The sequence below is a fragment of the Conger conger genome, chromosome 4, assembly GCF_963514075.1.
Source record: "Conger conger chromosome 4, fConCon1.1, whole genome shotgun sequence".
Lineage (NCBI taxonomy): Eukaryota > Metazoa > Chordata > Actinopteri > Anguilliformes > Congridae > Conger > Conger conger.
In genome coordinates, this window is record NC_083763.1 from 15,176,260 (window position 1) to 15,198,968 (window position 22,709).

Sequence of the window (22,709 nt, forward strand, 5' to 3'; positions counted from 1 at the left end):
CAGGCATCTTCGGTTTGCCAAACCTCGCTGGACTTATGACTGGAAGAGAGTGCTATGGTCAGATGAGACCGAAATTGAATGTTTTGGCCATACATGCCATTGACATGCTTGGCAGAAAAATGTAATGCACTCAAGAAGCATCTCATACCTACTGCCAAATATGGCGGAGGGGCATTGATGGTTTGGTGATGTTTTGATGCCAGTGGTCCAGGGGCAATATTTAAGAGCAATGGCACAATTAATTCAACAAAGTACCATAAAATCTTGGCAGAAAATCTGGTTTACTAGGAAGCTGAGACTTGGCCGTAGGTAGATTGTCCAGCAGGACAATGACTGCAAACATGGGAAATAAATGTTTTATTTGAAAAATGTAAGACTTTGGTTGATTCCATTGAATCATTAATTATTAATGTTGGAATGTAAAGCCCATGTCAATAACTATTGTGTTTTTTAGTTTACAGCATTTGTGCATATTCATCAAGGGTGCCAATAAGTCTGGAGCCCACATGACATACCTTTGCCACTGCTATCTACATGCATATGCCTCTACTGGAGATCCTTAACGGTCACATAGGTGGAGCTAGAAACGGTTCAAAACCTGTAATCTTGAACCAAGAATGACCATGAGCTCAATATTGTTCCATATATTTATTTCCCCACTATTCCACTCTTTTGTCACTTATAACGTTTTTAACAACAAATCCCTGCCCACTGAATTCAAACAGTTCTCATCACTTTTGAGCTATATGCATAGTGCTGCATGATATCCATTTTTCCAGATGGACTGTATCAAGGTTTAGATGATAAATACTTTATTACTCTCCTGGGGTAATTTGTCATCTGTATTTGAACATAGTTATAGAAGTCGGGGGCAACTGTGGGACCACCCCCCCCCTCGCGGTGTTAGTGACTGCAAAACCAGGAAATCGCGCAGTTTAACAACGCCCTGCATTCATGACACAGGTATGCCTGCTTTCGGTTCATCCTAACAATTATTTGATTTACCCACGATAGCAGCAAGGAGAACGGCATAAAAGACAGCACACGCTACAGTAAGTACAAATTAAAGTTACAATAAATTAATTTGAGTTTAATGCTTAAACGCTAAATAAGACATGACAGTATGAACCATTTGTGTGCATCGGTTTTTAAATTTTGGGAAAACAATTTCAAATTTGAAATAGGTTAATCGATGATACAATATATGTTTTCAGGTCATTCTGCATTTTGAAAGTAGCCCGTTTGTATTCAGAGATGCACTGAGCGCTGCTATCTGACGTGTGCTTGGCCGCGGTGCTGATGGTGCTACTGTAACATTGAATGGCTTTTCGCGTCGTCTATAGCTCACGGAACACCGAACTCTGTACATGTATCCTCGGTTCAATATCCCAAGACATAAACTACTTATGTTACACCTGACACTTTACTGTGAAATTTGTTGTGTCAGCCTCAATTTCCCCCCTGATATTTATATTATCGGTTTGTCGGTCTACGTGCCCACACTTAGGCTAGAAATAGGCATCTCGTGGAAACAAGAGGTTATTTGTGCGAATACGATCAGCATCTTGTGCGTACAGTGTATAGATATTGTTCGCACAAGATAAAAAAAGATTTGGTAGAATACTATCTTGGTTTTCATAATATGCCCGTCTTAATGCCTAATATAAAAAAATATAGTTTTTAAACGCAAGATGTCAAAATGAAAGTAACACCGGATTTTTTCCATTGCTGGGAGGCAGCCAGGCAGTAAGTCACCTGTTCACCAGTCACCACAGCAGTTAACACACTCACCGAGAACTTTATTCGGAACATTTTTACTTTATTACACCGCAAGGGCGTAGGTTTGATTTTGACATTGGTAGGGACACAAATGGGGATGTAACCCCTATTGGAAGCGGAGGCGTTTTCCATTTCATGTCATCTAGAGCCTTAATTTATAGATTGTTATGGTGGTCAACAGACACACAGACACAAGGGTGTAGCACATTAATGAATCCTTTACTCAAATTTGCCAGCTGAATGGGACATTGAAGAGCACATTTTTGTTTTAAGGCATGCACTGTTGCCTATTCAGACCAATGATCTGTAAACATGTATCTACATTAAAAAAAAAAAAATATATATATATACATATATATTATATATATATGTATATGTAAATAAAATAAATTATAGTAATAATAATAATAATAATAATAATAATAATAATAATAATAATAATAATAAGATTGTTATTATTATAAGACGAATAAGAGGTTGAAGATTGGTGCAATAAATCATTGTGACTAATACAAAATTGAATTACAAATTTTTATTCAAAATACAGCCAACTGTTGTGATTTTTTGATCGGATGTGAAATAGTTCGGATGTCGCCCTGCTTGCGCCAGCACAGGGGACATGTATCCACCACCAGTCATGGTCTTTCTCAAAATGGAGCCACTCTAAACCAGGTGGCATGCATGAAGCTCTATGATATTCTAGCTCTCAAAAAATAAGTAGGCCTAAATGATCCCATGTACTCACTACTTTATTTTGTAAGCGGCTGCTTCCCCATGTTCTGTTCAGAATGCAATGAGTCCAAGTGACAAAAATTATTTAGGCTACAACACCCCATTATTTCTTCACAACTACCTTAATTATATTGACTGCAACACAATGAATGCAATACCCTCCTCCTTCGATGGCTTTTCCTAAAAAACTTGACTCACTAAAGAAATGCAGACAATTTGTGCCATTTTCAGAAGTGACAATGTAGGGCAGGCTATGCAATTCAGCAACATAATGGCCGACGCATTGAAGCTTTTAGTACATTGTTGATAATTTGATAATCGTCGCACAGCACATTTGTTGTCATGGATAGTCTAGCCAACTGCTGAATCATATTTAAAACAGGAGCTGAACTATAAACCTATCTTATCCTTCTCAAAAATACCCAACTAAACCAACTGTGTCCGTGTGAATTAATAGGCTAACTAAGTAGAATGCGTCTTTTTGTTTAAAATAACAGATTTCACAGGTCTGCTGACAACACTAAATCAAACTACGACTAGCTGCTGTACAGTCATTCATGGACAACAATACAATATTGCTAAAATGCAGAATGTAAACTCACCGTGTTCCAAACACCAAGTTAGCCTACTATGTTCTGAACAGTGCAACTTTGATGACGAATATGAATTAAAAAAAAATTAATTCCAGATCTTTGGTCTAATTCCGACCAGTTTCATAAAAACTTGGCACGAGTCACATTTGTGATCCATTTCAGCATACAGTGACATAGTAATGGTGATCCACTGTAACATTGTGGTGGGGAAGCTGTTGCTATCAAGAAACTATGAACCGGGCAGGATATGGGTCAGCTTGCATAACAGAGTGAATAGCTAGGTGTTCAGTAAGCCAACACGGGCTTCTAAACCCAGGGTTGTTGTACAGTTATTTGTCATTTTCTCTATGAATATTGGTCCAATTCACATCACATCACTCCCAAGGTTCACATATGATTAAAACCAATTTCGAAATTCAAGTTTCAATATGGGGCGGCACGGATGGTGCAGTGGGTAGCACTGCCGCCTCACAGCAAGGAGGTCCTGGGTTCGAATCCCCGTCGGCCGGGGCCTCTCTGTGCGGAGTTTGCATGTTCTCCCCGTGTCTGCGTGGGTTTCCTCCGGGTACTCCGGTTTCCTCCCACAGTCCAAAGACATGCAGGTTAGGCCAATTGGAGAGTCTAAATTGCCCGTAGGCATGAGTGTGTGAGTGAATGGTGCGTGTGCCCTGCGATGGACTGGCGACCTGTCCAGGGTGTATTCCTGCCTTTCGCCCAATGTATGCTGGGATAGGCTCCAGCCCCCCTGCGACCCTGATCAGGATAAGCGGGTTCAGATAATGGATGGATGGATGGAAGTTTCAATATGGAGTCAGATAACGAATCTCCATATTGTGGAGATTCTTGGGTCAGCCTGGACCAGTAGAGAGAGGAAGGAAGAGTGGTACTACTGTCTTTGTAAAGTGGTTAATTAATTGGCTGATCTAGTCTCTCCGCAAAGCGGTTATTATTATTTAACCCTACTAATATTCTTTCCGCAACACCAGAAGGACACTCTAAATTCCGTTGGGTTAGCGTGGGGTTCTAAAACTATAAGAATTGATGCTGGTTTGAATGCAAAGGTTGGTCACACCAAATATTGATTTCATTTAGATTTTTCTTCTGTTCACTCACTTTGCATTTTATTAATTGATTAAAAATAAAACTATTTCTATTTTTGAAAGCATTCTTACTTTCCAGCATTTTTCCCACACCTGCCTAAAACTTTTGCACAATACTGTATGTGTTCCAACACTTTAATATTGTGACAGATTTGTGTTCGTGGTACATTCTGCTGTGTAAGTCTACCCAAACTTACTTCATAAACAATCTGCTGTATTATCTTCAGTGGAGTCCATAAGTATTTGGACAGCAGTACAATGTCTGTTCTTTTGTTCTTTTGGCTCTGTACTCCAGCACATTGGATTTTAAATGTAACAAGGAATATGAAGTGCAGACTGTCACCTTAAGTTTGAGGTGTCTGAGAAAAAATAAATAAAAACCCATTTCCCTCTTGTGCACCCTGTATTATATATTTTTTTAACTGCACTTATGATGACTATTGTTTTTTTGTTTAGAACAGCTCTTCATGCGTGTTTTGGATTAGATATTTTTAACTTGTTAAGGAATTTATGCACTTGTAAATTGCTTTGGATTAAAAGCGTCTGCTAAATGACTAAAATGTAAAATGTAATAATGAAGGAAAACCTCAAAACACCCATTCGACAGATCATAAGCACCCTTCAGGAGCCAGGCATGGACGTATCAGTGAACACTATTCCACAAAAGACTTGACAAATAGGTCTACAGAGGCTACACTGCAAGATGTAAACCACTATTTGGCTGCAAAAAGAGAATGGCCAAGTACTACTTAAAAGAAACCATTGAGTACACCTGACTAATCAAACAGCTGAGAAGCCAACTGTCCAATTACTTTTGGTCCTCTAAAATTGGGGGGGACACACACACTATGTATTAAAAGTGAAGCCATTGCTACAAAGATCACTCAATATGGAAGTAAATACCCTCATATTAAAAATGACTTGTCTGCACTTTAACTCCATATTCGTGATTTCATTTCAAATCCAATGTGTTCAGGCCCAAAAGAACATCAATTGTACCTGTGTCCACATACCTATGGACTTCAGCCTTTATAAAAAAAGACCTAATTAATTATGTTCATGTTTAATTTTCAGACTGGGAGATGAACTGCGATCTAAACATCACGGAGGAGCTTCAGACGGCACAGATGGTGCTCTCCGTTCCGACCTTCGTCCTGGGGCTCATGGGTAACGTGGCGGTGCTGGGGATGTTCTGCTGCAGACGAGGACAATCCTGGACCTACATGATGGTGTACATCACAAACATGGCGTTAGCCGACTGCACCGTCCTGTTCTCTCTGCCGTTCAAAATTTACTCCTACCGGAACGAATGGCCATTTTCAACAGACTTCTGCTTGGTTCTGGTCTCAGTTTACTACGTGAACATGTACGTCAGCATCTACACCGCCACGGCCATAAGTGTGGTGCGATATGTGGGTATAAAGTACCCTTTCAAAGCCAAAGAGATCCTGTCTCCACGGAAGGCCCTCCTTGTGTGCGCATTCATATGGGTTCTTCTTTGTTCCCTTAGCGCATGCTTCCACCGCGTGGACACTCCAGAAGAGAACGCAACCCGGATTGTTTGTTTCCAAAAACGCAAAAAGGAGCCTTTGCCCATTCCCTTCATACTGGTGTTGGAGCTGTTGGGCTACGCCCTGCCCCTGATCACGATGAGCTTCTGTTCGGTCCAAGTCATCCGCGCCTTGTCAAAGCAGACCAGCGCAAGCTCTCAGATGGACAAGAAGATCCAGTGCATCCGCATCATGGCAGCAAACTGGGTAGTCTTCGTCGTATGTTTTACCCCGATTCATTTCGGGTTCCTTCTCAAGTATATTGTAGAGTCACATACGGAGGACTGTGGTCTATTAAGGGGAGTACATAGTTTTATGCACTTTTCCTTCGTGATAGCGAACATGAATTGCTGCCTGGATGCATTCAGCTATTACTTCGCCACCAGAGATTCTTGGAAGAGGCTCTCAACATGCTGCCAATCAAAAGCAGGGATTTCACAAAACGCAATTATTTAACAGACAGCTTACCCAATCAATGCGGTCATATCTTCTCATATCGTGTATTTTCCAAAGTTTTATTTAAGGTCCTGATATCCATAAGGCAGCGTTTGTGTGGCTTCAAGTACCAAAAACAATCTCTACACAGTTTAAATGTCCATTCTCCAGCACCTCTCATGAGCCTTACCAGAACAATGTTTCAGTGGCTGTCTTTAAGGCTTACTGACCTCAACGAACCTCCATACCTCACTAACTGAACGCCGTCTGAACCGAGTGCTTGGATTAGCAGAGGCCAAAAGGTGGGGCGTGCTGATGCATACGACCGTATCGTTGTGATGCCACTACTTCACGGAATTCCAAATGGTTGTTTAAATGCACATTTTCTTCGGATTGTGTGGATTTATTTGAGGACTGTTCATTGTGATACTTTCACAGTGATTATGTAACACATTTAACTGCTTAAGAATCCACATTACAAGGGAAATGTCATTTTCCATAATATGGGACCTATAATTGAGTACTCTGTAAAGCATGCTGAATTACAAAATGGGCTTACACCAATAAACGTATTACTATTACCAAGATAAGGAGAGTGACTTATTTGAAAAGAGTTTATTGATTGTGACGTAGACAGTATTTACAGACATTTGCTCTTCTGATACAGAGAGCATGTATGTGGGTTAATTTGCCTGACTCCGCCAAGACTGCAGTCATTCATTAAACACTGTGGTAACAATGACCTCATTACACACACAGGGGACCTGGCGGGCCTGGGTGTTTCAGGTTCTCCTGCCTTGAATTAAAAGGCAATTCCCAAAACTGCTATAATTAATTTGGCCGGAGCTTCCCAAACAGTGGGACACAACTGCGGTCATTCAGCATGACGGTAGATGCCAAGCAGAGTCCGTGCGGCATTGTGGGTACCCGCAATCCTCCAGTCTCGGCATCCACATTCGCAGCACCAGACCTGGGCACTCCCGTAGCCTAGGGAACATCTTTGGAGGGGGCAGGAGCAGAGGGGTCGTTAGGAGTCGTTGGGAGTAGGGTGCGGTTATTTCTTTTTTGGGCGACCCTTACCCCCTTTTCTATTCCTTTTCTTTCGTTCCCCGCTTTCTGCACAACATCTCACACTCACTCACACACTATCTCTCACTGATCATCTCTCTGATTGTATCTGCTTTCCTGTGTTGAACCGCCCTCCCGCATACAACACAAACAGGCACAAAGTTCACACATGTACACACACACACACACACACACACACAGACTCTCTCACAATCTCTCTGATTCTATCTGGCTTCATCTGTTCTCTCTCTTTCCCTCACACGCACACAGACACACGCACACTCTCTCACCCTTCTCTTCTTGCAGGCCTTGGCCTCAGCCACCCTCTTGATTGGCCGGGCATTGATCTCTCTCCAGTGCTGCTTGTACTCCTCCACCATCTCCTTGGTAACGGGCACAGGCTTCCGTCTGTGCTTCTTCTCATCATCCACGAACCACTCCGGCACCTCTGTGACGTCATCAGAGCCGGTAAACCTGACACACACACAAAAAACTCACTAAACTCACTAAAACAGCCCATGATCTCACAACACACACAGACACAGACACACACATGCTCACTAAAACAACCTAAGATCTCACAGAACACACACACACACACACACACACACACAGCAATACAGACTCAATATCTCACAGAACACACACACATTCTGTCACTAATACAGACCCAAGATCTCAGACACAAGTAGTATTTAGTATTGGGATTAAATTAATGTCAATTTTGAATGAGTTGGAATTCTGCGGACGTGGATTCCGTGTGTGTAACTAGTGCCTAGTTATTACCATATAAAACGGGTATAACCGTCTTATTACTGTTCTATTACAACTCAGGACTGGGTACATCTGTGTTTTTTTTACTGTTCTATAACAATACTGATTACAATCCAAATATGCAAAAAGATATACATTTAATTTCGATTTTTTAAAATTTTATTTCATATTCCATCAATTTCACCAAAATGTGGTTATTTATAAAAATTCGCCGGGGGGGGATTGGGGGTGCACAGAGATGGTTAAAGGACATAAAAAGGTAATTAGTCCAAATCTTCAATTTGTCGAAAAACATCTTCGCGAGGGAAAAGACGACACCACGGCAGCAAGTTCTTCAGGAAAATCAGACTTTATTAGCAGCAGCGCATAAAGCTGGATCAGTTCTCCAGAACTGAACCCCGACTGTCATTTTTACACCCATTTTATACACAGTTACTCCACTGTCGAGGACCCGGCCCTAGGCCCGCCTGATGAGAGATTGACAGAAGATGGGTTAGGCAGGAATGCATTGTTAACCCCTCGCACACGCCAATGGGGTAGGACTAAAAGCTCCCGTAAGAGGAGAAGTATATGGTACAAGATAAATGTACAACCGTATATGGATACTGAGGAGTCTGAAGTCAGAGGACTTAGATTCAGGGTTTTAGAGAGCAAGGCTAAAGGCCTGACTGAGGCCATGCGTAGAATGTGTTCTAGCATGACAATGGAAGATGCTGAACACGCAGAACGGAAAATTGGAGACCCAGGGAGTTTTGCATTCAAGGAGACGATAGATGTGATAGCATACTTGGTTGACACGTGTGGGCTGGCTCCTACAGGGGAGGAGCACGAGGCCTGGTTAAAGAAACAGGATGAGAAAGACAATGAAGATAATTGGGAGATCAAAGAGCAGGAGGAGATTGAAAAATGTAAAAGAGATAAGGAAAATGGCAAGGACGTCAATACCGAAAGAAGATTAAGAGGCTTCAAGGGCCTTCCTGATGATAACACAAATAATTTATCGAATAGATTCAAAGGACTGACTATAGAGGAGTTAAATGATGAATTACACTCAGCTATTAGCTGGATGTCCTTTGTAGATCCCTTAAGGCGCCACAAAAAGGGGCACCTGAAGAGGGTGTTGAGATGGTGGCGGGCTTTAACTTCTGGCTTGCATGAGATCAAAGTTTGGAGGAAGTCAAGGAGAGATTATGAAATTGAAACAGACACCAGTGATGAATAGGTTCATTAAAAATGACATAAGAGCTAGTGTTTTTCCACTCGTATATTAAGATGGTGGAAATTCCCAAACCAGAGGGGCCCATGAAATAAAATATTGGGGACATTTCTTTTGAGGTATGAGAAAATGACAATTGGAAAAACAGAAATAATTAATATGATCATTAAAAAACAAGTTACATAAGAGATAAATGTCTTCCCGCTTGACATATTGGGGACATTTCTTATCAAAAAAGGTACACTTTTGTATGCAAAAAAGATATATAAGGAATAAGCTTTTAGACCTTAGAGCAGGATCTTAGAATTTGGCTTCAGAAGATATCTACGAGCTGGTGAAGAAAGAGCCACGCAGAACAACTATAACCAAGCTGGAGTGGTAATTATAATCTATATTACTTGTAGAAGTAGGAAAAGTAACACATTATAAGTTTCGTTTTATTTTAATATCTTTTATTTCTCATTAAGGTACTATATAAGGTAGAAAAATGTAGAGAAGTTATCATAGTTCGATAAATATAATATTCTAGAAATAGTTTCTTTTTAAAACGTCCAGAAGGGGGAGCTATAGGATAAGGCTAAGGCCAAAGAGGATGGATATTGGAGGGGTGTACCTTGATTTTTAAACATCATGGTGGAAAGGTAATTTAGAAAGAGCTAGAGGGGTATATATAACTTGCATGTGATTAGCAAACTGCAAAAGATGATATGTACACTGTAATCTGTATAACTCTATTCTTTTGATTGATTATAATAAAGTATATCTTACTATAATCATATGTGATAAAGAGTCTTTAGAGGAATACATTGAATACAGGACATCGATTACCAGATTTGCATCACACCCTTCACTTCGAGACTGGGCTGGAAGTTCAGTAGAACTTACCAGGGCTCCAGGACGTTCGGAGTACTTGTGTTCGTCCCCGAGACACCTCATGGTGAGGTACTGCTCGTGGGAACGTGAGGTCTGAGCTCGGCAAGGGGTCCGTGGCTCACGACAATTTTGGCGCCCAACGTGGGGCACGAGCAGTTGAGAACTGCTCACGGCCTATTGAGGCATTGCCTGAGTGGATTCCTACTCGTGGGGCTCGAGTCGATTACTGGCACTGACGAGAAAGGTGCTAAGTAGTGAAACCGTAATACTCGAACTCGAAAGGAATCGAGGTAATTTAGAATAAGTTACAATATTAGAAAACTGTATAGGACAGTAAATTCGAATAAAGTAATAGTATAAATATCAATTTATAACTAGGTGGGAAAATGGCTGTTAGTGATATGCCAGACCCACATATAGAAGTATATTTCGGAGCGGTTGAATCACTGTTCCATGAAGTGCAGAGGCCTTTTCCTTGGCCACTGCACTTAGCAGATCCATGCAACCTTGGCCAGAGTGCTGGAGCAGGTGTGTCACCACCTACAACTCCTCCTCAAACCTCATTCTGGCAAATCACCCACACTGTTCTTATCGTAACTCCTCCCAACGCTCCTCCCACAACTTAATTGTGGCAAATTGCCAACGGTCCTTATGCTCTGCCAACTCTGTACAAAGTTCAGGGCGTTCTGCCAACTATGAACAAAGTTCAGGACTACCAGACCAGAAGTTCTGGATGGCCCCCCTCTAACACACGTCATCCATACACGTCACTCTGTATCTTTTGCTTTTATAAGACAAACTAAGTAGCAGTAATCATTGAAAATATACAGACAAACTAAACATTTAATTAATATTCACTTCTAATATACTTTTCTAATATACAGACATACTAAACATTTCATTAATTATTCTCTTTTAAGGGAGTAAATGTACATTTCATTCTTTGCATTCTTTGCTCTCATTTCAACAGTTTTCACTGTGGTTTCTTGCGTTTTCATGAGCTCAGCTATAATTACTGTTCTAGGTCAAATAGATACATGAGAGTTTTTGAGGAACCAGTCTGCTCACTACACAACCACAAAAAAAATGGCATCCAAAGAGAAGCAAATTTGTTGGACATTAATATCTGTCCATTACCACAGGTGGGCCGGTGTTTTGGGGATGACCAAGAAAGTTCGAGCAGCACTGGTGTAAACGTGAGCGTAAGCAAACCCCCGACCTCTCATCATCGCTACTGCTGCTGTCATCGTCAGAATCGTTGTCGCTCTCCTGTTCCCCGGCAACCTGCTCCGCTTCCTGGGATGGCCCCGCCATTTCCCCTTCTGTTCCTGTTCCTGTTCGGCAGGGGCAGGCTCCTCCGGGGCCTTCCTCTTTCTGCCTTTTCCTGTGGAAGGAGAGAGAGCAGGGTTCCGTATTCAAACAGCATCCCTGAGCAACAGAACACTGATCAGTATTGTCTGCTAGGTCGTCATGGGAACAGTTAGGATATGGGGTGGAGTAAACCTGGTCTTACATCAGCATTCAGACTCAGGACCTGTACATACAGGCCCAGGACTTATGGGTAATGCGGTCCAGTGATCAGTAACAGAAGTAGAACAGTGAATATATTATCATGGTGCCTTCCATTGCAATGACTCCAGAACAAGTTTGGTTCGCATATGGGCATGGGAACCTGACCTTATGTCAGCGTTCAGACTCAGAACCTGTGCATGCAGGTCCAGATTATAGTTCATAGTTAATGCTATCCACTCATCAGGAACAGAAGTAGCATTTTACCATAGAGGCAGCAGCAGCCCAGAATTTCTAGTGCCGCAAGTAAATTAAAGCTGAGGCCTGTGTTATCTTAAAAAACATTTGACCTCAACAGTACAACAAACAAAACATTAATCTCCTGTAGTAGGGCCCCAAAGAAAACCAGACTGTTTTATCTTTGCCAACACAGAGGCAGCAAGGTTTGATAAAGACACTGTTTCTCAAATACTCAAAGACAGTGTTTCTCAAATACAACACTATCACCCTCATCATTTTGCTGCCTCTGGTGATTGCTTACTTCCGCTTTCATGTCATGTCAACTTATAATATGGCCGTTATACCTTGTATTTTATACCTAAATCTAGAACTTTGAATTTGTATGCGTCTCGGAATTGTAGTTCCTCAACTTGTAGTTGTCTTGGCATGGTAGTTACAGACTTGGTCTATCTACCTTGTATATTGGACATGTGTTCATGGCCTTACAACCAATCATATACTGCATGAATTGTACCTTATCTGACAGGTTCGGTTGTTGTATGACCTTGATATGCACCGTTCTGTACGTCGGTTTGGATAAAAGCGTCTGCCAAATAAAATGTAATATGGAGCATATTTGGTCGTCGTTCGTAGATTCAGAGAGAGTTATGGGAGTCTCTCGCAGGGTTGTTCCCAAACGCACCCGCAGTGAGTGGTGACGGATGACTAGCTTCACGGTATGTGAGACCGAGATGCTGGCACAGATATTGGAAAATTAGCTGAGGCGCGAATTAGCCGTAGTAAAGTACCAAGAACCGGTGGTATGTGCACATGCACGTGCTGCGACACTGAGCCCCCGTTGCACTGTAAACCTGAGAACACATACAAAGGCCATGCACCGCTGCCGAAAAAAATCCTAGGGGAAGCACTGCAACAAACATATCAAAGAGAATTTACACAGCACTTTCCGTTCCCAGGGCTCCAGACGATAACAAAGTCTAACGTTTTCGTCCAAGAGGATAATTGAAATGAAATTAATATGACAAATATAAAAGAGTTTAGGCAGTTTGGCATTTGCCTGGTTGTTTAGACAGGACTGTCTGGCGCAGTCTGCTACAGTCTCTGCTTGTTCACAGTCACATGCTGTGATAATTACCTTATCCTGCCGCCCTGTCCTGAGCTGACCTCTTGCTATTTACATTAAACTACGGATTTGTTTTTAGTGAGCGGCCACACAGATAATCGCACTCAGGGGTCAAGAGGGGTATTTCTATAGAATCAAATAACAAAATAAAGCTGAGTGTTTGCATAATGGTTCAGTACTACTTCTGTGGTCAGAACTTATTGATAAATGTCATCCCAGACCAATTTCTCTATTCACCATGGTGCATTCTGCTGAGGTTATGATACCAACTCTACATCGAAAAAGTCACGCTTTCTGTTAACCTCCATTTAAAAACAGGACACAAATAAATGGGTCTACTTGGGGGAAAAAAGAGTAAAAACAATTCCCAGCAATGACTGGAGTTTTCCGAGAGCAGCTGTAGCTACAAATGTGCTGGCTGACATTTTTAATCCAGTCTCAAGATTCTGCCGCCACTTGACACCAGCACAAAAAAAAGAAAATCTATTAATTTTATTTTGTAAGCATGGGACAACCTGTAGCCTAGTGGCTAAGGTACACGACAGGGACCCAGAAGGTTGATGGTTCAAGCGATGAAGCCATGAGAGGATCTGCACAACTGTTGGGCCCTTGAGCAAGGCCCTTAACCCTCATTGCTCCATGGGTCCTGCTTAGTCAAATCAACTGCAAGTCACTTTGGACACTATATGTGACGTCATTTCAGTGTGGATTTATTTAAGAATGTTTCTGGAGGAGAGAAAAACCCAATTAGACTGCGCTGGTTTTTTCCAGATCGTTCCGGAACTCACCGCCGGGCTCCCGGTCCTGCAGCCTCTGGGTCTGGCGGATTTCGGACTCTGCGTCAGCCTCCAGGTCCAACTCGGAGAAGATATCCTGTGCAGACAGGAAGTGGGCAGTCAGCTAATCACACCGAGAAACTGCATTTGCAGGGCCCGGGGGGACATTCCTGTGGAACAGTTGTGTGCATCTTGGCTTCCTGATAAGACCGATAATTATTATTCCTGGAGATTAGGGATGTTTCCAAATCTGAATCCAAATGCGATATTTGGCAAAACACAAATAATGTGTTTTATATGAATATTTGTTCCTTCTGAATTTCAATATTATTCGTATTCGAAAGCCTATCAATATAGCTACAAAAACAGCTGAAAATAGCTTGTTTGACATTTACTTTTGGTCGACAGGACATCTGGAGATCGGCTCTGTGGACATTCTGAGGGGGCAGGGTCAAGACAGGACTTGTTCTGGAGAAAATGTGCGTGAACACTCTGCCCTGCAATAATCAATGCCAAATGCCTGTGTGTGGGCTCATTAGAGACTGCTGCTATTGGCTTTGTGTGTTTCTCACACACACAGACACACACACACACACAGTCAAGTCACACACACATGCATACACGCCCACACACCTTGCTGAACCAGAGGCTGGTTTCACGATCTCTCTTCTCCTCCTTTCTCTCCAGCTCCACCAGCAGTTCATTCCCTTCTCCTTCCTTCTCCTCCTGCTCCACACTGAAGGACACCCTGCAGCACAGGAGCACACACTCACAGGCCTGCCCCCCAGCATTTCAGGGAGGAGTGCAGAAACAGTCCAAGAGGGCAGGAAATCACTACTTTGGTGCGTCAGTTTACATAACTTTCAAACACCTGTACTGTAAATCACCCTATTCTCCTAAATCCAGGAAATTAAGCAGAATCAGTGGCCATTAAACAAACAGCTGCTAGTGGCTTGACTCGTGCACAACACACTGTGCTGATTGACAGCTCATCAGCATGTCAGCCAATCACATTCCTGGGGTCACCTGTAGCAACAGCCTGGGGTCACCTGTACCAAGAACCATGGGCTCAGAGAACCAGGTTCATACTCCCCGGCTGACAGATTCACCTGTGTCAGAACTGCCTTCATGGGGCTGATTCAGGTTTAATCTGAAAATGATGCCTGACAGGCAAATCTTATCCAAGCACGTACAAGTGCTAAAACAATAACGCCTGTCAATTAAGTATTTATTTAGAAGCAGAGGGTGAAACACAGATGCAAAGAAAGAAATGGAAAGAGAGAGAAAGAGAAGAAATCAAGAGAGAAACATAAGGGAGAGACTTCATAGATTCAATTGTCCACTAAAACCCAAACCTCAACATGACCGTGTACTTGAATTTCCTCTTAATTTGCACAATTAAAATAATAAAAAAAGAACCAAACTATCCATAAATCATTGGCTCAACCTGTTAACTAATCACACAGCTTAAGAAAAACTTAAATCAGCTCTTCGACAACATTATACCCAATCGCCCTTTCAGCAATTCACAATTACCCAGTCTTGTCTGACTTGTTTGTCTAGTCGAAGTAATTTCCGATCGAATTCCCTTAACACTACAACACTATATGGAAAGGCAGATTAGAGGGCAAGTACGAATGGATTACACTTCCTTACCAGTTGGCCAAAGGGGTGTGTCAGTAGGCGTGGCTTCTCACAATAAGGGCATACAACTTCCGGGAGAATCCACCAACAAAATGTGTGAGACTATCAGCATAAATGAGGAAAACCGTATTGCCCCGCTCAAAAAACATGGGTGCTGGAGGACTGCATTCATGACCACTGAACAAGTACAGACCTGACTACCTGAGGTGGAAAATCCAGGTTCAGAGCCACAGCCAGGAGGTAGGACCAATGAGTGAAATCAGAGCTCATGGGTGGAAGAATACACAGCAGGACTTTTACTTCCTGACTTTACACCTCTACTCATGTATCGTCAGTTATATCCAACGTGTTCTTTCTCTCTCTCCTCGATTTCCTCCAGGTCATCCGAGTCCAGGTCTGAGGCCAAGGAGATGCGGTCGCCCTCATTGTCCCGCAGTGCCTGCAAGTTTAACTCCAGTCCTGGAGGGCCACAGTGTCTGCAGGTTTAACTCCAGTCCTGGAGGGCCGCAGTGTCTGCAGGTTTAACTCCAGTCCTGGAGGGCCGCAGTGTCTGCAGGTTTAACTCCAGTCCTGGAGGGCCGCAGTGTCTGCAAGTTTTTCTTTCAACCAGCGGCCACATAAGGCATTGGAAGAAAAGGTGTGCAGACACTTTAGCCAATAACGTAAACAAAGCACAAAAACCAGAACACACAGCGGCCCTCCAGGATTTGAGTCAGAGAATGCTGGCATAGAGGTTATCCAGCACCACAGCAAGCTAGGGCCTCTCCCCACTAAATCAGTTAAGATGTGAATCTATTTCACACCAAAACTAAAAGAATGCAATTTTCAAATCGCAAAGGCTGAATTTTTTTATTAGCCTTTTGGCATCATTTCATTTGTTCCAATACACCAGGCTAACTTAGACAAAGTATTTGAATCCAAAACAAATGACATTTGAAACCAGGTCTGTATAACAGTCTCTCTTCAACAACATTAAGCCCTTTAGAATGCAATAACATTCAATAAAATCTCCTTTTGTTCAGCTTGTAGAAATTAGGCACCTCAACTCCTAATGTTTACATTCCATACTTGGAGGAAACATGATTCCCCCCCCTCTCACCCCCCCCCCCAAGTGCTTCCTTATCTTTCTTTCAGCACAGTGGTTCCCAAACCCTTTCCTGGGTGTCACAATGTTGAACTTTTGTTGTTGACCACTAGATGTCACTAAACCTGATTTTGTCTTTACTGAGTTTTACTGCCTAATTATGCCTCTTGTTAAGAGATCCATCTGCTCTCTGTTATCTGGTCATGTGATTTGTTCAGCCAATTATCTCACAGTATTTAAGCCTGGTCTTTTCACTCTGTCTTTGTTGAGTCTTCACTGAATGCTCTGTGAGTAACTTTTGCCTTGACCGCTGTAAAACTTGAACTCTGATTGCCTTACCTGTTCTTTGACCCTGTGATATTTGGATTACCCTGTGGATTAACTGTCAGGTGTTTTTTGCCTTCTTTCTGGATTTAAGGACTGAACTTTTTGCGTTTGGATTTTGTACAGTATCTTCTGAGCTTTTTGGAACTTTGACTTTTTGTGGAATAAAGCTTTGAACTTAACCTGCTGTTGCTTCACAATTGAGTCACCCTCAATTCTCATATTTAACCATTAACAACATTTTTCCCAGTACAGTTTGGAATCCTTTCTCAGTCCTTCCCAAACAGATTCAGTTTTCCAGCCGACAGACACACGGTCTTAATGCGGAAGCAAATGCTCACTTCAGCAATGAGGACACGTGGACATGTACCAGCGCAGTCACAGGGGGGCACGAGCACACATCGCCACGGTAACTTTACTGGTCAGAAAGCCACACAAACCCCCAGCAGTGAGGTCACACGACTGATAGCAAGGACACGACAATTCTTCAGAGTGAGTTAGCAGAATAGGAGAAGTCATAAATGGAAATTGGCAATGGATAAATTCCACACAGATATTAGGAAGTATCCCCCCCCCCCCCCCCACAGAGTAGTCACTGTGTTGAATAACTTGGCAGGTCATGTAGTGGAGGCAGAAACACTGGGGGGGTTTTCAAGACCAGGCTTCATACGGAGCTAGATACTATTTAGCTGCATTTACATTACATTATTGGCATTTGGCAGACATGACATACAACAAAGTGCATACCCATAACCAAGGATAAGTTCGCTGAAAGACCCCTGAGGGAAGTACAATTTCAACTGCTACCTGTACAACAAAGATAAGGACGAGGGCCAATTTTTTTTTTTTTTGAACAATGAAACAAACAACAGAGCAAATGTGACCAAAGTTAACTATCCAAACACTGCTTACCTAGCCAACTAAAAATACCGATACACAAAGCAAGTCACAGAGACAACAATTAAGGTTCACAGGGAGTTAGCGAGGGATGGGGAGAGGTGCTGCTTGAAGAGGTGTGTCTTCAGCTTGCGCTTGAAGGTGGGGAGAGATTCTACAGTTCTCACCTCAACGGGGAGTTCGTTTCACCACCGTGGAGCCAGAACAGACAGTAGTCGTGAGCGAGAGGGGGAGGTGCCAAGCGGCCTGTGGAGGCTGAACGAAGAGGTCTGGCAGTGTAGGGTCTGATGATTTTTTGTAGATAAGCTGGGGAAGACCACTTAACTGCTTGGAAGGCTAGCACCAATGTTTTGAATTTGATGCGAGCCATGACAGGCAGCCAGTGGCGGGAAGTAAGCAGGGGGGTGACGTGTGAGTATTTGGGAAGCTGCTAGGCAAGCTAAGCAGTAGGTACACCGTAGAGGTAGGTGAGCATTGTGGGGCTGAATGGCCTGTTGCTTGTTATGTTATGATACTTGTACCTTTGGCTTCTTCACGGGTACCAGCTCCTTGACAGTCTTGGCATTTTTTATGATTATTTTTTTCTGGGGGAATCCAAAAAAAAGGAAAACTGAATCTGTTTGGGAAGGACTGAGAAAGGATTCCAAACTGTACTGGGAAAATGTTGTTAATGGTTAAATATGAGCTTTTTGCCTCTTTCTCTCAGATTTCCTTCGACAACCCTCAGCTGAGCTCCCATCCCTCCACCACTCCGGAGAGCCAGGAATGCTGCCGGGACATCAAGGTGCTGGGACGCAAGGAGCTCCGGTGAGGCCCTCCTTTTCCCCATCTTTTCCAATCAGAGGGCACCTTACTGACTGAAGAGCCAATCAGATAGCATCCCTGCCGCCTCAGTTTGAATGTAGCGGAAACTTCTAGTACATGGACTTTTTTTTTTTTTGTTTGGAAGGGTTAACCTGGTATGCTTCAGTAGATATCCTGCTGTAATGAATGGACTATATATTTAAGAATTGACCTGTATCAGTTGTTCTGGATAAGAGACTCCTACATGCCTAAATGTCCTCTTCTGATCCCAACCAGGCTTCTGCTGTCCTGGAGGGGGAAGCTACGCAGGTTCCTGGCCAAAAAACTGAAGGACGAGGCAAAGCAACTAGACCAGGACTATCTCTGTGCTACCACTATATACTGTGTTTGTGCTGTTTGGTGCATGACTTTGTGCATTGGCTTGGAGATGAACATGGGCAGGAGCCGGACCCTATGGATCACTTTTTGGATCACATTGTGCATGACCTTGTGGATCACTTTGTGCATGACCGTGTGGATCACTTTGTGCATGACATGGTGCATGACCTGTTTTGTGTATGACCAACAGAGTGGCGAGAAGGCGGAGGAAGAGGAGGGTGAGGAGGAAGAGATGGACAGGAGGCTGGCGGAGATGAAGGCAGAGGAGGTGGCAGAACTGCGGCGGTAAGTTTCCTGTTCTGTGCTTTCCTTCCCTGAGCGATGCCTGGAAAGTAGCCGCTTTTAGAGCCTGATTAGCAAACTATCTTGTTCAGTGACATAGCTACAGATAGATCTAATAAAAATACTTAGAAGAAGAACTGCTTGTGAAGGTTATGTGTGTGTCATCTGCAGTTGGCTGAGCTGAACCCACAGGCTGCCCTGCGTTTTGTCACCGAGTGCATTGGGCGTACTCGCCTATATTGGTAAAACCCATTCTGCATTGTGTTTGGCTTTCGGTTTCCTGTTTGTGAGTCTTTGACCTCATTATATAGTCCTATTGTCAATCTCCCTGTATTGTGTACATTGCAGCATTTGCCCATTTCATCCTTATGAACTACTAAAAGAACATTTTGGTAATTGAAAAACCCAAATGGGAGAAGTGTGTGCATAGGGGAGATGTAAGAGACGTGTGTGTTTTTTGGAGTGTGTGTTTTTTGGAGTGTGTGTTTTTTGGAGATTTGGTGTCACGTTTCAGGTCTGTCTTGCCCTGTTTTTATGTTTTATCATTTGTCTTAGTCACGTATTGTCTTATGTATTATGTTAGTCTAGGTTCGTCATGTTGTTTAGTTTGTTTCTTGTTACGATTAATTTTCTTGTCATGTCTAGTTATGTTTCATTACGATTATTTTACCTTGTTATGTTTAGTGGTTATCGTCTTAGTTTGTTTAGTGTTATGTTTTGATTTATGTTTATTGTTACGCAGACTGGTCGTTGTTTAAACATACACTTTTACATGTCTTTCCGCAAACCTTGCGTTCCGGCTTTCTCTCTCTCTCTCTTTCTGTCACTCACTCCCTAATTGTTTCTATTTGTCTATTTACTAAAACTACTAATGCTAGATCAGGATTGGGTAAAACTAACAGACTAATCATGTGTTCATGTTACCTTACGTTTCTCGTGCATGTCATTTACTGATTTACTAATGCTAGGGCAGGATAGGTTTATTACTAACGATTACTAATTACCTTGTTAAACTTGTCATCCATCGCACCTGTTTTCCATTCCTTTGCTGCTCTCTAACTAATTGTCTACACCTGTCTACACCTGCATTTATAGCCCAGTCGCACTTCTGTTTGTTGCGAAATTGTCTGCCTCTTGTCTGTCAAAGCAACGTTTGAGCATTGGTACCAGTGATTACACGTTAAGATCCAAGCCTGTTTATCGACCACCGTTATTGATTTCTGTTTCATTGACCATCGTTTGTTTTTGACCACGTCCTCGCCTACTGCTTTTGTACCTTTGCCTCGCTGTTTGTTTTATGGTTTCGACTTCCGCATCGCCCTTGACTACGACTCTGCCTGCCGTCCGCTACCGGACCTCCCTGCACATCAACCGACTACGAGTTTGCCTCTTCCCTCGGCACCGTGTGTTCTGTTTATTTATTGTTTTATTGGCTGGATCTACGTGTATGGACTTTGCTTGTTTTGACTACGCTCCTGGGATTCGTCCCGAATAAAGCCCTGACGGGACTTTATTTTACTATTGTTTCTGAGTCGTGCATTTTGGGTCCAACCCCCACGCACCCGTCTCATTTGGGGGATGTCTCCCGTACCCTGGGAGAAGGCATCATGCTGCCAGTTGGTTCCTACATTGGGAGCGCTGTCGTTCAGAACAACATCCACCTTACAGGTGTGCAGCTCCTTCCTCAGAGCCTGGGGAGAGTTCACAACAGTGTGAGCCATGACACAGCTCTGCTCCACCAACCCAGAGGAATCACTCACAACAGTGTGAGCCATTACACAGCTCTGCTCCACCAACCCAGAGGAATCACTCACACCACTGCAAAGTCCATAGAAGAACCATGTTGAACCCTGAGGGGTAATTTATCCTTTGCATTTGAGTTAGTTTTATAACTATTGTTTTGTATTGCCAACCCTACCAAAATGCCCTGATATTGGTCGGCCTACATTAAAATAACTATAACCTTCTCTCTCTTTTTCAGTATTTGTTTGTGTCTCTGAGGAACCGGGAGTCCTGCTACAATCTCCTGCTGTCAGTTTGTCCTGGAGGTACGTAGAGTTCAGTGTTCCCTCTGTCCTGAAATACCAAACCAAACCCTTTAGACCAGGGGTCTTCAGATCACAGTCCTTAAGGGCGAAGAACTGTTGGTTTTCCACCCTCCCTTTACTTGGGAGTCAGGTGTGAAGATAGTCTGGCCAATCAGTAGCACCAATTGTTCAGTTAATTATCCAGGAGAAAAGAGAACCAGGGCCGGATTTGGATTTGACGGCCACGTTTGATGATCCTTAGTAATTCTCAGGCATATCCAGGAATGGATTTGTTGTTTTCTAAAGTATTTCAGTTACATCTATTGACTTTTTCTTTTGTCTGCTGCCCTCTGCAGGATGGCAGTACCAACAGCAGCCCGATCTTCTCCTCTGTGGAGAACAGCTTCGAGCAGAGCAAGCACACGGTGAGACTCCCCTTCCGCCTCCTCCCACGTTTACAAAGCTGTTGGTACTGAAGCTCTCAGACCTCAGACCGTCAGATCTCCAGAGATTTCAGGAGAAAACAACCCTCACCTACTCCAGCAAGCATTAAGCACGCTATGGGCATGCCATTGTACAAATTCTCATAATTCTGCTCAGATTCTCAGAGGATTCTCTGATTTTACATACGTCTCTTCTCTCCTTCGGCGGTGTTCTCACAGTTTATTCCTGACACGCCAGCCCTCACCTTAGACCAGGTTGGGCTGAGTTGAAGCGATTGATTGTGAAATGTGGAATGTGTGTTGAAAAGACAGCCAGCCTTTGAACCTTGCTGCTTCCACCAGATGAGGTGTGAAGGTTAAACCAAACCACCCCTCCTCATCCTCATCCCTACTTCCTCTCCACAGAACTCCAGCCAGTCCAGTGTGGAGGACAGCTTTGACCAGCTGGACAGAGGAGACACCAGCCTCCTCCTAAACGCACAACCCCCCAACCCAACGAAACTGTCCCAAGGTCAGTACTGGGGCCAGCATTAAAGCTACATTTTGTTTGCTTTTGGGAGATGATTTTTACTCCTAATTTAAATAGCTTAATCTCCTTGAACATGGCGATGAAGCACCGTCTGAAGATCTGGCACTGGGGAATAAATTGAGCGGCGCACCAGTGCATCGGCTGAGCCAGTTGAACTGTATATCAGTTCAATAGCTGAGCTGTAATATCAGCTGGAGCTGGCAGTTCGGTGTGGACCGTCCCGTTTAGAAAAGGGCTCTGCAATGTGTGATTATTGCATCCTCCCCGACACCCCCCTACCCTCCCAAGATACTTTCTCCTCCTGCTCTCGGTGTAGTAGAGTTTATGCAGGAAAAAGTGTAGCCGGCTGTACTCTTACCCTTCAAACGTTCTATGAAGTACTATTAAAATGGCGAGCCAAAGACACTTGTTGAATATCAGTACTTGGGTGGGAGTGCATTACATTTTTTTTATTTTTTTTTATTTGCATCTCTTAAGCATTACCATTAAAAAAGGGAGTGCATGTTTATCTAATGTTCTGCGTATGTAT

General features: G+C 43.0%; 3 protein-coding genes across 4 annotated transcripts; 2 read left to right on the plus strand and 1 right to left on the minus strand.

Moving 5' to 3' along the window:
* The first annotated feature begins 952 nt into the window (after positions 1 to 952).
* On the plus strand, positions 953 to 6,721 carry LOC133127745 (G-protein coupled receptor 55-like). Of its 2 annotated transcripts, XM_061240882.1 has the most exons (3): positions 953 to 1,052; positions 5,279 to 5,570; positions 5,715 to 6,721. In XM_061240882.1, exons 2-3 carry the CDS (start codon positions 5,287 to 5,289, stop codon positions 6,208 to 6,210), a joined length of 780 nt encoding a protein of 259 aa, XP_061096866.1. In that variant the 5' UTR covers positions 953 to 1,052; positions 5,279 to 5,286; the 3' UTR covers positions 6,211 to 6,721. The 2 variants fall into 2 exon arrangements, with proteins under 2 accessions (XP_061096866.1, XP_061096865.1); XM_061240881.1 differs by having other exon boundaries at positions 5,279 to 6,721.
* A 342-nt stretch (positions 6,722 to 7,063) lies between these two features.
* On the minus strand, positions 7,064 to 16,493 carry LOC133126064 (pre-rRNA 2'-O-ribose RNA methyltransferase FTSJ3-like). Its single transcript, XM_061237868.1, has 8 exons — positions 16,481 to 16,493; positions 15,759 to 15,871; positions 15,606 to 15,613; positions 14,402 to 14,516; positions 13,781 to 13,865; positions 11,340 to 11,504; positions 7,548 to 7,731; positions 7,064 to 7,187 (listed from the first exon to the last, which is right to left on the minus strand). Exons 1-8 carry the CDS (start codon positions 16,491 to 16,493, stop codon positions 7,064 to 7,066), a joined length of 807 nt encoding a protein of 268 aa, XP_061093852.1.
* A 625-nt stretch (positions 16,494 to 17,118) lies between these two features.
* LOC133127549 (pre-rRNA 2'-O-ribose RNA methyltransferase FTSJ3-like) lies at positions 17,119 to 22,139 on the plus strand. Its single transcript, XM_061240520.1, has 7 exons — positions 17,119 to 17,229; positions 18,424 to 18,524; positions 18,798 to 18,858; positions 19,090 to 19,184; positions 21,163 to 21,229; positions 21,565 to 21,633; positions 22,057 to 22,139. The coding sequence occupies exons 1-5, from the start codon at positions 17,185 to 17,187 to the stop codon at positions 21,179 to 21,181; spliced, it is 321 nt and encodes a 106-aa protein (XP_061096504.1). The 5' UTR covers positions 17,119 to 17,184; the 3' UTR covers positions 21,182 to 21,229; positions 21,565 to 21,633; positions 22,057 to 22,139.
* Positions 22,140 to 22,709: the final 570 nt, after the last annotated feature.